This window comes from Phoca vitulina, unplaced genomic scaffold (assembly GCF_004348235.1).
Source record: "Phoca vitulina isolate PV1807 unplaced genomic scaffold, GSC_HSeal_1.0 scaffold48, whole genome shotgun sequence".
Lineage (NCBI taxonomy): Eukaryota > Metazoa > Chordata > Mammalia > Carnivora > Phocidae > Phoca > Phoca vitulina.
Window position 1 is genome coordinate 11,654,338 of NW_022589751.1, and position 14,482 is coordinate 11,668,819.

A 14,482-nucleotide genomic window follows, 5' to 3' on the forward strand; every position below is an offset into this window, starting at 1 on the left:
AGACCTACCTTACAGATGAGGAAACTGAAGTCAGCCGTCACTCTTACTGGCAGGGCTCTTCCCTTCCTTTGGGCCGGACGTGATCTGTAGGACTTGTCCTGAGCTCTGAGATCATATCACCTCCCTCTGAGACTTGCAACACTTCCATCTTGGCAGTGGTATTGCTCTGAGCTCCCAGTGTCCCACCAGTCCTGAGATCCTCCTGTACTTGCCTCACTGAGATCTACTTCTCCAAGCCTTCAGCCATGCCTCTGCTCCCCCCAACCCCCCACAAGGCAGCAGTTACCCCAGCTGGCCTCCTAGACCCGCTGCAGTCCATAGTCTGAGACCCCTCAAGTCCAGAGCAATGACCCAGCAAGTGCTCATCCATTTCTGTGGTCGGTAAGACAGCATATTTGAACTTGTGGCTTACTCAGAGTATCTGGGACATACATAGTCACCATTCCAGGAACATAGAACAGATGTTCTTTTTCTCCCTCACACACTGAATTTAGTAGCTAAAGCATGTAGCAAGAAATTGTATCAAAGGAATAAGAATGGAGAAGATAGTCTTTGGAGTTCAGCTAGTCCATCGTCCTTGTGTGACACAGGGGACCTTGCGTGAGGACCCTGAGTTCCAGAGAAGGGGCTTGTGTGGTCTATATACTGCATTGGAAGCAGGCACCCCCAGAAGTGTCCACAACCCCACTCTGCCTCCCAGGTCAGGTTCTTACCTCACGGGCATTAAGGGCCTGGGCCTCTTCCCGGCTTTGAGATTCTGTGCCTGTCTGAATCCCCACTGGGTTCGGTGGGAGAAGATACAGACGTGTGCTTAATTGTTATTGAGTCCTGTGATTTCCCAGGTCTGAGCAAGTATTGGAAGGAAATATCCCCACCTCCTGGGTACTCAAATGTGCTTTTGGTCTGGCAAAGATACTGAACAGAGAACATCTTGTCCTCTTCATCTCTCTCCTGCCAAATAATGTTTGGATAGTTGGAGTCTCACTCCTGATCTCTTTGTTCCTTTTGTGGCACTAAAATGTCCCTTGCTAATTAACGAGAGCTCACAGAGACCTGGGCATCCCTCCCTGTTACGGCCACCATGGCCTTGCCTCTGGTTTTGAGCTGCCACCTGCTGAGGAGCATCAACCAGAATCACCCTTCCTAGATCCCTGGGTGTTGGCAAGACTTGAGTTCTTTCTTCTCTCCTTTTTCTCAGCATCAGATAGTGAATGTTGTAATATCAACCTGGACACAGAGACCAGCCCCTGCAGCAGCGACTTTGAGGAAACCTTGGGCAAGAAGCTGCTGAGAACCTTGAGTGAGTAACTCTTCACCCAGATGAAAGCCTCCCACCACCTGGTTGCTAGAAAAGGCATGTTAGGACGTCACTCCTGGAGGAGGAACCAGTGACTCCTTATGGGAACCTGATGAGATACACCTGTGAAAACCCATAACAGGGCTTGGGCTGGTACTGTGCCCTTGATAGTTTGGGGATGTGTCCCATTCAGTTGGTGGTTGTCTAGGACAGGAGTCTGCAAGCCATGGTCATGGCCAAATCCTGACCTCCCTCTCCTGCCTGTCCTTGTAAATAAAGACTTACTGGTTGGTAGACCCATTTGTTATCTTTGGCCATAATGGCAGTGTTGAGCAGTTGCAACAGGGGCCAGATGGCCTGCAAAACCTCTAAGATTTACTATCTGGTCCTTTAAAGAAAGAATTTGTGTCCAGGAGACATCAGTAGAAAGGAAAGCAATATCCTTCATGGAAGGAAGTTGATAGCAGGAAGAACAAGGTGAAAAATACTCCTTCTTGAAAACAATAGAGCTGGGGACAGACTGCCCCTCCATCCTTGAGGACAATTATGTGATTACCCCACCTGCCCCATTGCAGAAGGAGGATTGTTTCCAATCTACGGAATGTAGATCTGTGGGAATGGCTCCCAGCTATACCCACCAAAACCCTGGCTCATGGAACATCAAAGCCTGGGAGACCAATCCTCTCTCAGGCGTCTGCCCATGAGTTGGGCCAGGGCCTTCAGGGGATGGAGAGATGATCCTGAGGCATTACATGGGCTTTACTCAATCCTCTGGGGGGGCGGGGAGGCAGATCTCCATTCCACCGACACCAGCCTGGCTTTCTGGAGATGTCGTCTCAGGTAGAAGGTGTTGCCCTAATCCTTCCAGATGTACATATGCCAATACTTGCACCAGGATTCCATGCAGATTACTTCCTGCCAAACTGTCAAGGGCTTTGTCTGCATTTCTGCTTTTTCCCGGCCAGAGATTGACCCTTACCAATTGTTTTCCAGGTGGTCGAAAACAGAAGAGGTCACCCGATGGAGAGAGAGCCTCTGAGGAGAACTCCAATTTAATGCCTCTGATCACATGACGGGGCAGACAGTGCTTGCTGGGTATGTGAGATTCAGCGTTGAGGGAGAACCCATCCTCCCATCTTCTGCGTCTCCCGAGGCCTCCCACAGGTGACAGAGCATTCTGCTTTCCTTACCACCTCCTCAACCCTCACTGTCAGTTTGGCAGATTTCCCCTTGTTGCCTCCAGTTTGACTCAGAGCCTTGCTGTGGCCATTACGGATGGAGGTGCCTCCAATGGAACATGCTAGAAATGGTCTTCTCCACGGTACAATCTGGGACTGGAGAAGAAATGACCCAAGCTGACAATGCCACTTTGGGACACCTGACCCCCCTTTTGTTCTTTGGGATCCCCTGATGCCATATTTCATGCTTCGCTCAGCTCAGAAGGCGCCTCTGGCGGACAGGCGCGGAGGCCGTGGGGTGGCGGGTGTCAAGGTTAGTGCGGGAGATTCACTGAGACTTCCTCCAGGACTTGAAGGCGGTGGGACCCAGCTGCGTTGGCATGGGATGGTACAGAACAGAAAACTGTCGGTGACCGGTTTCCTGTTAGGTAAGGGTTCTAGCAGCCAGGGAAGTGTGTCTCGGCTGGAATGGAAAGACCGTGAGATGGAACCTCAAGTCACCGTTTTTTCCCAGGGACACATCTTTTTGGCTCCCAATCAACAGTTCTCGATCCAACAATAAATCTGCTCTGGAAGAGGAGGAGCAGAGAGCAGAGACCCAATTGGGAGCCAGAGATGGAACTTCAGGTTTTAGGTTGAAATCAAAGCAAGCAAACAAACAAAAACTTACGTAGAAAAATTCTAAGCTGTTAAAGCAAGTTTAGCCATGACAAACCAAAGAGTGCCCAGGTCAGCCAAGAAGGATGCAAGCCCTCGTGGGACTTCAGTGTCCATTACACAGGAACATTGAAGAATCGCTCTTCTTTTTCATCTGTTCCCTCCACACCACCCCTCCCCTTACTCCTCCTCCCCAGCAGGTCAGCTAAGTGTACTTTATTCCATGAACTTCCTAGATCTTTTTTCACCTGGATGTTGGAGCAGATGCAATTCCAAGTATGGCCACCAGATGGCAGAATGACTCCATACCTGCTTCGAGAATAAAATTCAGATCACTAACCACATAGCCGACCAACCTTCAGGAAAATGTGGGAGTAAGTGAAGGTTGTCTTTGGGACACCTGTCTCCCTTTCTGTCTCCCATCTCTTGAGTTCCCTCTATCAGGGATCCAGTGATCCCATTCTGTCTGCTCAATCTCCAAACCATTCCCAAAACCTTTCACTGGGATATACTATCCAGGCTTACCTTGCTTTCCCCCAAAACCATTAATCTCACACCCCCACACCCATTCAATCAATAATCACAAGGGGAGAGGGGGAGACTGATAATTCCTCTGGGTCATTTGCATCTCAAAAGAAAATGCTAGCCCAAAGGAACCTTTAACTCAGGGGTTCTTAATTTGGGGGTCAGTCACCCCAGGTGGGTCCATTATTGGACTTCAGAGGGTCTGTGAAACCCCTCATACTGTCAGAGTTTAGTGTATGTGTTCTTATGTGTGTTGTCCAGAGGGCTAAAGCTTTCATAATATTCTCAAAGGTCTCAGACTCACAAAGGGTTAAAAACCACTATTGTAGCTAGTGGAACTTTCAGCCCAAAGTTTCTGCAATGCAGAGTGAAGTGACTAGGGGGCAGTTCGAGACAGACTTTGAGAGACAGGCGGTCTTCTATCATACCGATGGGGAAAGCTGACACCCGCCAGGAAGTGAAGGGCTTCAGAAATCCTTGGCATACCCCAGGGTGTGTTACCATACCCCCACGTAACTTTGTCCCCTCTTCCCCACCAAACCAGAGCAGGTGTTGCAGATGGGAGGGCCGCGGCACATGGAAGGAAAGACTTTCCAGCTGGAGATGCCCTTTCCAGCAATGGATGATTGACTTCCTCCCCCTTGCCTGGCTCTGCCTGAGGCTCAGCAGTGCATGACCCCTAGAGAAGCCCACAGCTGCCACCCATCCCCAACACCTACTTCTGCCTCATAGGAAGAGGCCAAGTGTCAGCCCTCCGTGCTGGGCACCTGAGACCCAAACCAGCCAACAGTGAGTTTCAAGCAAGATCTGTCATCATGCAGTCTTCTTGCCCGGCTGGCCACTGGCCCAATGGGGCCTGCCTGGCTAGTCCTCCTTTCATTATCCCTCAGGCCACAGGGCTCAGGCCACTGCTGTTGCGTTACATCCATCCCTTTGCAAAATCCCAAAGGAGCCTGTCACCACTCCCCTCCCTATTCCCTGCTCCGTTCCCCGAGATTTTCTTCAGGTTAAAAAAAAAAAGATTTTAAAATAAAGCATTTATGAAGGCTTAATAAATTGTAAATAATTTTTTAAATAAAATGAAAATGCTTTTCCTGGAATGTTTTTCTTGCCCCTGGAAGAGCTCAGTTCTAAAGTGGTTTCACATGGGAGATGAAGGCTGGGTGGGGCACGCGGAATTGTCTCAGCTGAGGCCCACCTGCTTAAGACGGAGGCTCTCAAGGCCAGGTGTGAGGCTGCAGTTAAGGTTACAGGAAAGCCCGGGCACTCTACTCTGGGCACCAGATGGGTACGGTTTTGCTACAGCGAATGCCAGCAATGAAAAGTCAAACCCAAATGAGAAGCCAGAGTGTGAATGAGAACAAGAAGTACGAAGTTGGTAATGAGAAGGGCTGGCATTTGTTCAACCCACGTGATGGGCGAGGCACGGGGCTGGGTGCCTTCCAAGTTCAAGGTCTTGGGGGGCCAGCCCTTGAGACAATGTGCTGGGCGCACTGCCTCGCTTCCACAGACCCTTTGGAGAGGAACCGAAGTGGCACAGCTCCAGTGGGAGCTGGGAAGAGTCACAGGGGAGGTGGGCCAGGCATATTGGTCAATGGTAAGCCAATGGGAGGCAACAGCCAGAGAGGTGAGGAGGTGTGTTTGGGCATCTAACGTCTTTGTGGAAGGAAGGTTGGAATTTGACACTTACTAGGGGTTTCTCAAACCCCCACCAAGGTCAAGGTCAATGAGTGGCCTATGGACAACTACAGATTCCTCCCAGGAGCCTCCAGAGTCGGCTACCCTTACTAGCAATAATCATAAATGACAGTAGCAGCTGTTTGGGTGAAGGCTTTCTGTGCCAAGCACTGTGCTAGGATACATTTGCTCGTTTCTGTCTCAAAACCACCCTGCGAAGTTTAGTTTACGAAACGGGCTCTGAGTCATTAAGTGGCTTGCTCAAGGTTACACAGCAAGGAAGTGGCAAGAGTCTGGAGGTGGGAGTGCCCCTCCTCCTGAGGGGACAGTCCTGCCTCTGAAATTCGCAGTGTGCACCTGCGTGAGAGGCCCTGAAGTTCGACTACGGTAAAGAAATCTGTGGAACTCCCAAAGCCCAGCTCTCCCCAAACCAAACACAAAACGCTTTTTCACGTGAGCATGGAGGGGACTAGAACATGGAGGGGAACACCAGCCTATATGTCAGGATAGAAGGAGGGCCCAATTCCCCTTGATTGGGGCTTTTTTTTTTTTAACACAAAAAAATATTTTAGAACTTTGGTAGGGACATTTTGGTTTAAAGAAGTGTTTTTAACCATTTTTTTCACTCGTGTCTTCCCCCAAGAGAAAAATTAAATTCTCCCTAACAAGAGAAATGAAATACTAAGAACTGAGGCTTTGTGGAGTAGATCTGCACTTTGGAGGGCCACACACCATTTTACTGTCTCAGACTTCTCTTGCCCCCTTGGAGATACTGTCACCTCTTAGTTTTTTCTTATCAACTAGCAAATCCCTCTAGAGCATTCATTTTAAACTGTGGCTTACAACCCATTAGTGGATCACAAAATCAATTCCATGGGTCTCAATCAACTTTCATTTCTTTAGTGAAACAGAACCCAATAGGACAGAAACTATCGGACACACTGCTCACAGCAAGGGTAAATACTGTTGTGTTAAACTTCCGTTTCAGGTGTGTGTGTGTGTGTGTGTGAGTGTATGTGTGAGTGTGTGTGTGAGCTGTAAATCTCCCTCTTACCTTGCTTGCCCCAGACAGCTAAAGCTTGGGGCTAGGGACACAACCATGCAGACTGAGCAGGAAATTGACACTCTGGGTAGAGATGACAAGCTTTAATGATACAGCCAACACTCACAATCACAGTTGGCTCTTCAGACAACTTGATCTTTGGGGCAAGATTTTGTGCAGAGTCAAGCAACACAGAAGCCCAGGAGCGACAGAGGCAACATTCTGGCTTCCAGTGAGGGAGCAAGATAACTATGTCTCATGATCAAAGTACCTTTTTATTCTTCTTAAATAAAAACCTTAATTTGCTCCGGCCTCCCAAGGGGCGCTGATCCCAGGCCCCCATTTCTTCACAAGGGATGCTGTCCTTGTGTGGGGCCGCCTTAAATGGAAGCCACCTCACCAGAGCAGATTCCAGTCCTCCGGAGTCTCTATCCGTTGCACACACAGCGAGGCTGGCGCAGGCAGGGAACACGCAGGACAGAGGGCCGCTTTGGTGGTGCTGGTTTGGGTGGTGTTTCTTCACTGAATTTTGATGACTGCTTCATGGATGGAGGTGGCCACATAATCTAGATTTTTCGTGGTTAAGCCACACATGTTGATCCGACCACTTGGCAGCAGATAGATGTGCTTTTCGTTGACCAGATATTCAACCTGCTTGGCTGTTGAAAACCAAAAGAAATAGGATGAGAGTAGTAAGCATCCTCTCAGCAATGGGGGTTCAGAGATTCCATGACAATTGCCGTTTTCCTTCTTTCCCCCAACACAGAAAAGCAAAATAAAAGAAGCTATTTTTATTCAATTCAAAAACATAGGGAAGTATGCTCCATTGATTCTTATTTCTAATCCCCAGAAAGTTTAATATGGCTCCTCCCAATGGGAAATTTTAATGTGGGACTACCTCCCAACGGAAGCTTGCATGTTACCTTCACCAGGACACCCTTTTAAAACAAGCCTCAGACTTAAGAACATTCCACTGATATGAAAAACTGGTTTGAAGTGCTTCCTTTAGCTCTTCCTTAACCCCTGGAAGGAAGGGGGTTTGCTTCTCCCCAAACACACAGCAGCAAACTCCCTTTGACGTTTCCTTCTCACAGCACATCGTCCAAGGCCCTGTGCTAGAGGTAGTGGGTAAGTGCTGTGTGCATGAACCCGTAGGCTGAGATACTGCCAAGGCCCCTGTAACCTGGCACTTCTCAGGTCCCTCATTCACACACACACAGGAGGGCTATCCCGCGTGTTTGCAGAAATGCTCATGCAGGAAATAGGAAGGGACTGCCTATCCTTCCCTTATGCCACAATCTCTAGAGATTTTTGGTTTATTGCAAAGGCATGAGACAATTCTATTTGATTTTTGTCTAAATAATTAGCACCCTTAATTAGCACTATTGATTTGAAGGAATAGGTAATTGTCATGGACTGGATGTTTGTGTCCCTCCAAAATTTCTAGGTTGAAACCCTAACCTCTAATGTGATGGTATTAGGGGCTGGGGCCTTTGGCAGGTAATGAGGTCTGGATGACGCCCGGAGAGTAGAGCCCCTGTGTTGACAGGAGTGCCCTTATAAGAGACTAGGGAGCTGGTATGTGTGTGCATGTGCTCTCTCTCCCTTTCCCGTACCCCCAGCATGGGAGGACACAGCAAGAAGGCAGCTAGCTGCAAACTCGAAGAAAGCCCCCACAGGAACTGACCACGCTGGCCCCCTGATCTCAGACTGCCCGGCCTCCAGAACACTGAGAAAAAAATGTCTGTTGTTGAAGCCAGCTAGCCCATGGTATTATGTCACAGCAGCCCAAACTCAGATGGTAATAAAATCTTAATAATCAGAGGAGCAGAGGGAGGTAAGATGGTGGAAGAGTAGGGGTCCTCGTTTCATCTGGTCCCTTGAATTTAGCTAGATGACTATCAAATCATTCTGAACACCTATGAATTCAACCTGAGATGTAAGAAAAGAATTGCTGGAATTCTACAAATAGAAAGGCGACCACTTTTTGCAAGGTAGGAGGTATGAAGTGAATTGGAGGGGATTTATCGGAAGATAATCAGCAGGGGAGGGAGCCTCCGGAAGCTGGCTACCGGAAAGTGATATAGCCCCAGAGCGCAAAATCGGAACTTTTAGAAGTCTGCTCTGGTGAGAGACATCCCTGCCTGATAGGTGCTTGGTTGGCCAAGAGGGGCAGAATCCTAGATGAGACAGTGTGGTCTCAGGATCCCCGGGGTCACGGAAAGAATGGGGGTACCTGAGTCACTCCAATACTCGGGAGACTAGCTATGGTCAGTGAGCCCAGGAGTGGGTGCTCAGCTTGGTTTGCCATAAAGCAGGAACCGCTGCAGGATCGGGTGACTGCTCTCTATCCGGGGGCCCTGCAAGCAGCAGGCCCTCGGCAACCCTCCTCCCTCCCCCAGGAGGATCGGTGCGGGTGCACACTGCAGGAGTCTCCAGAGTTTGGCACACACAAAAGTGAAGACTGCATCTCCCTGAGAGTTTACTGAAGAGAGAGGGCCTTGATCTTTCAGCTCTGGGGCTGGAGATCAGGGTGTGGCCATTTTATTTTCAGCCTCTGAATCGGCTTGGAAAGCCTTCAGGGAAGAAAAGCCACAAAGAAGAACCTGAAGCAGCTTACACTGAGCCTGGCCCCCTGGCAAGGGGTGGTGTAACTCTGCCCAGGCAAAGACACCCAAGAATCAGCACAGCAGGCCCCTCCCCCAGAAGACCAGCTGGAACATCAGGTGAATACCAACTTTATGGAGCACACAGAACTGCAAAACTCCAGCACTAGGGAAAAAAAGTATGTATAATTCGAGGTTTCATCTCATGATTCTTTCATCTTTCAGTTTAAAATTTTCCTTTTCAACTAGTTTCTTATTTTATCAGCTCTTTATTTTTAAGTCATTTTTTAACATTCATTTTTACATTTACATTTTACAGATATACTCTTCATTTCTGGCTTCCTTTCACTGTCTTCAATTTTATTTTTGTATATATATAGGTTTTGCTTTCTTTACAATTTTGGGATTGAGTGTCTTCTAACAAACAGACCAAAATACACCCAGGACCAAATGGATCACCCTGTTTTGTCCACCTGGAAGATTATATTCTCTCTTCCCCCCACCTTTTTTTTCTTTTTCTTTTCATTTTGGTGTCTGACCTCTTTGGATATGTCTAGTGTGTATTTCGCTTGGGTCATGGTTGATATTTTGAGTTTGTTCTATCATTCATTCATTCTTCTCTGGGCAAAATGACTAGAAGGAGGAATTTACAACAAAGGAAAGAACCAGAGGTAATACTCTCTGCCACAGATCTAATCAATATGGATATAAGTAAAAATGTCAGAGCTGAAATTCAGGACAATGATTATAAAGTTACTAGCCGGGCTTGAAGAAAGCATAGAAAACACTAGTCTCTTAGTGTAGAAATAAATTCTAATCAGGCTAAAATTAAAAATGCTTTAACAATGAGATGCAGTATAAATTGGATGCTCTAACGGCTAGGGTAAATGAGGCAGAAGAGAAAGTCAGTGACATAGAAGACAAGATGATGGAAAGGCAGGAAGCTGAGGAAAAGAGGGAAAAACAACTAATGGACCATGAGGGGAGGCTTCAAGAAATCAGCAATACCATAAAACAAAACAATATTTGAATTATTGGGGTCCCAGAGGAAGAAGAAAGAGATAGAGGGACAGAAAGTATATTTGATCAAATCATAGCTGAGAACTCCCCTAATCTGGGGGAAAAAACAGGCATTCAAGTCCAAGAGGTAGAAAGAACGCCACCCAAAATCAATAAAAATAGTTCAACACCCCAGGGCGCCTGGGTGGCTCAGTTGGTTAAGCGACTGCCTTCGGCTCAGGTCATGATCCTGGAGTCCCGGGATCGAGTCCCGCATCGGGCTCCCTGCTCAGCAGGGAGTCTGCTTCTCCCTCTGACCCTCCCCCCTCTCATGCTCTCTCTATCTCATTCTCTCTCTCAAATAAATAAATAAAATCTTTAAAAAAAAAAAAAAAATAGTTCAACACCCCAACATATAATAGTGAAGCTTGCAAATTTCAGAGCTAAAGAGAAAATCCTGAAAGCAGCTTGAGGAAAGAGCTCCTTAATCTACAAGGGTAGAAACATTAGACTGGCAGCAGACCTATCCACAGAAGGCCAGAAAGGCCTGGCATGACATATTCAGGGAACTAAATGAGAAAAAACATTGCAGCCAAGAATACTTTATCCAGCAAGGCTGTCATTCAGAATAGAAGGAGAGATAAAGAGCTTCCAGGACAAACAGAAACTAAAAGAATTTGTGATCATTAAACCAGCCCTGCAAGAAATATTAAAGGAGATCCTGTAAGTGAAGACAAAGCCCAAAAGTAACATAGACCAGAAAGAAACAGAGACAATCTACAGAAACAGTGACTTTACAGGTAATATAATGGCACTAAATTCATATCTGTCGATAGTTACTCTGAATGTAAATGGGCTAAATGCTCCAATCAAAAGACACAGGGTATCAGATTGGATAAAAAAGCAAGACCCATCCATATACTTTCTGTAAGAGACTCATTTTAGACCTAAAGACACCTCCAGACTGAAAGTGAGGGGGTGGAGAACCATTTACCATGCTAATGGACATCAAAAGAAAGCTGCAGTAGCAATCTTCATATCAGACAAATTAGATTTTAAACCAAAGACTGTAGAGTAATGGATGAAGAGGGACACTATATGATACTTAAAAGGTCTATCCAACAAGAAGATCTAACAATTATAAATATTTATGCTCCTAACTTGGGAGCAGCCAATTATGTAAACCAATTAATAACCAAATTAAAGAAACACATTGGTAATAATACAATAATCAACATCCCACTCACAGCAATGGACAGGTCATCTAAGCAGAAGATCAACAAGGAAACAAGGGCTTTGAATGGCACACTGGACCAGATGGACTTCACAAATATATATAGAGCATTCCATCCTAAAGCAATAGAATACACATTCTTCCCGAGTGCACATGGAACATTCTCCAGGATAGATCACATACTGGGTCACAAATCAAATCTCAACCAGTACCAGAAGATTGGGATTATTCCCTGCATATTTTCAAGACCACAATGCTTTGAAACTTGAACTCAATCACAAGAGGAAATTTGGAAGGAACTCAAACACTTGGAGGTTAAAGAGCATCCTACTAAAGAATGAATGGGTCAACCAGGAAATTAAAGAAGAATTTAAAAAATTCATGGAAACAAATGAAAATGAAAACACAACTGTTCAAAACCTTTGGGATACAGCAAAGGCAGTCCTAACAGGGAAGTACATAGCAATACAAGCCTTTCTCAAAAAATTAGAAAAGTCCCAAATACACAAGCTAACCTTACAAAAGGAGCTGGAGAAAGGGCAGCAAATAAAGCCTAAACCAGCAGGAGAAGAAAAATAATAAAAATTAGAGTACAAATCAATGAAATAGAAACCAAAAGAACAGTAAAACAGATCAATGAAACTAGAAGCTGGTTCTTTGAAAGAATTAATAAGATTGATAAACCCCTAGCCAGAGTTATCAAAAAGAAAAGAGAAAGGACCCAAATTAATAAAATCATGAATGAAAGAGAGACCATGACCAACACGAAGGAAATACAATTTTAACAACATATAAGCAACTATATGCCAACAAATTAGGCAAGCTGGAAGAAATGGACGCATTCCTGGAAACATATAAACTACCAAAACTGAAACAGGAAGAAATAGAAACCCTGAACAGACCCATAACCAGCAAGGAAACTAAAGCAGTAATCAAAAATCTCCCAACAAACAAGAGTCCAGGACCAGATGGCTTCCCAGGGGAATTCCACAAAACATTTAAAGAAGAACTAACACCTATTCTTCTGAAGCTGTTTCAGAAAATAGAAAGGGAAGGAAAATTTCTAAGTCCTTCTATGAGGCCAACATTACCCTGATACCAAAACCAGACAAAGACCCCATCAAAAAGGAGAATTACAGACAAAGGTCCCTGATGAATATGGATGCTAAAATTCTCACCAAGATACTTGACAATAGGATCCAACAGTATATTAAAAGGATTACTCACCACAACCAAGTGGGATTTATTCCTTGGCTGCAAGGGTGGTTTAAGAACCATATGATCCTCTCAACTGATGCAGAAAAAGCACTTGACAAAAGACAGCATCCTTTCTTGATTAAAACTCTCCACAGTGTAGGGATAGAGGGAGCATACCTCAATATCACAAAAGCCATATACAAAAAGCCCAGGGCAAATATCATTCTCAATGGGGAAAAATTGAGAGCTTTTCCCCTAAAGTCAGGGACACGACAGGGATGCCCACTCTCACCACTGTTGTTCAACAGAGTACTAAAAGTCCTAGCCTCAGCAATCAGACAACAAAAAGAAATCAAAGGCATCCAAATTGGCAAAGAAGTCAAACTCTCACTCTTTGCCGATGACATGATACTTTATGTGGAAAACCCAAAAGACTCCACCCCAAAATTGCTAGAACTCATATAGGAAAGTGGCAGGATATAAAATCAATGCACAGAAGTCAGTTGCATTTCTATACACTACCAAAGAGACAGAAGAAAGAGAAATTAAGGAGTTGATCCCATTTACAATTGCACCAAAAACCATCAGAGACCTAGGAATAGACCTAACCAAAGAGGTAAAGAATCTGTACTCTAAAAACTACAGACACTCATGAAAGAAATTGAGGAAGACACAAAGAAATGGAAAAACATTCCATGCTCATGGATTGGAAGAATAAATATTGTTAAAATGTCTATGCTACCTAGAGCAATCTACATGTTCAATGTAATCGCTATCAAAATACCATCGACATTCTTCACAGAGCTGGAACAAATTATCCTAAAATTTGTATAGAACCAGAAAAGACTCCGAATAGCCAAAGGGATGTTGAAAAAGAAAACCAGAGTTGGTGGCATCATAATGCCGGACTTCAAGCTGTATTTCAAAGCTGAAATCATCAAGACAGTATGGTACTGGCACAAAAACAGACACATAGATCAATGGAACATAACCAAGAACCCAGAAATGGACCCTCAACTCTATGGTCAACTAATCTTTGACAAAGCCGGAAAGAATATCCAATGGAAAAAAAGACAGTCTCTTCAACAAATGGTGTTGGGAAAATGAAACTGGACCATTTCCTTACAACGTACACAAAAATAGACTCAAAATGGATGAAAGACCTAAATGTGAGACAGGAATCCATCAAAATCCTAGAGGAGAACACAGGCAGCAACCTCTTCAATCTCAGCCGCAGCAACTTCTTGCTGGACATGTCTCCAAAGGCAAGTGGAACAAAGGCAAAAAATGAACTATTGGGACTTCATCAAGATAAAAAGCTTTTGCACAGCAAAGGAAACAGTCAACAAAAACAAAAGACAGCCGACAGAATGGGAGAAGATATTTGCAAATGTCTTATCAGATAAAGGGCTAGTATCCAAAATCTATAAAGAAATTATCACTCAACACCCCAAAAACAAATAATCCAATCAAGAAATGGGCAGAAGACATGAACAGACATTTCTGCAAAGAAGACATCCAAATGGCCAACAGACACATGAAAAAGTGCCCAACATCACTCGGCATCAGGGAAATACAAATCAAAACCACAATGAGATACCACCTCACACCAGTCAGAATGGCTAAAATGAACAAGTCAGGAAATGACAGATGTTGGCAAGGATGCGGAGAAAGGGGAACCCTCCTACACTGTCGGTGGGAATGCAAGCTGGTGCAGCCACTCTGGAAAACAGTATGGAGGTTCCCTCAAGAAGTTAAAAACAGAGCTATGCTACAACCCAGCAACTGCGCTACTAGGTATTTACCCCAAAGATACAAATGTAGTGATCCGAAGGGGCATTTGCACCCCAATGTTCATAGCAGCAATGTCCACAATAGCCAAACTGTGGAAAGAGCCAAGATGCCCATCGACAAATGAAGAGATAAAGAAAATGTGGTTTATATATACAATGGAATATTACTCAGCCATCAGAACGGACGAATGCTTACCATTTACATTGACATGGATGGAACTGGAGGCTATTATCCTAAGCGAAATAAGTCAATCAGAGAAAGACAATTATATGGTTT

The 14,482-nt window shown here is 45.2% G+C and overlaps 2 protein-coding genes across 3 annotated transcripts in view; one reads left to right on the forward strand and one right to left on the reverse strand.

Annotated features, from left to right (window-relative positions):
• CNNM1 (cyclin and CBS domain divalent metal cation transport mediator 1) overlaps positions 1-4,699 on the forward strand; it is a 59,480-nt gene extending 54,781 nt beyond the window's left edge. For both annotated transcript variants that reach the window (XM_032432361.1, XM_032432362.1), the window contains 2 exons: positions 1,199-1,300; positions 2,291-4,699. In XM_032432361.1, the coding sequence (XP_032288252.1) occupies positions 1,199-1,300; positions 2,291-2,370 (182 nt within the window). In that variant the 3' untranslated portion in view covers positions 2,371-4,699. The remainder of the gene's footprint in view (positions 1-1,198; positions 1,301-2,290) is intronic.
• Positions 4,700-6,465: 1,766 nt separating this feature from the next.
• Positions 6,466-14,482, reverse strand: part of GOT1 (glutamic-oxaloacetic transaminase 1) — a 30,360-nt gene continuing 22,343 nt past the window's right edge. The window contains exon 9 of the mRNA XM_032432423.1: positions 6,466-7,035. Within this exon, the coding sequence (XP_032288314.1) occupies positions 6,896-7,035 (140 nt within the window). The 3' untranslated portion in view covers positions 6,466-6,895. The remainder of the gene's footprint in view (positions 7,036-14,482) is intronic.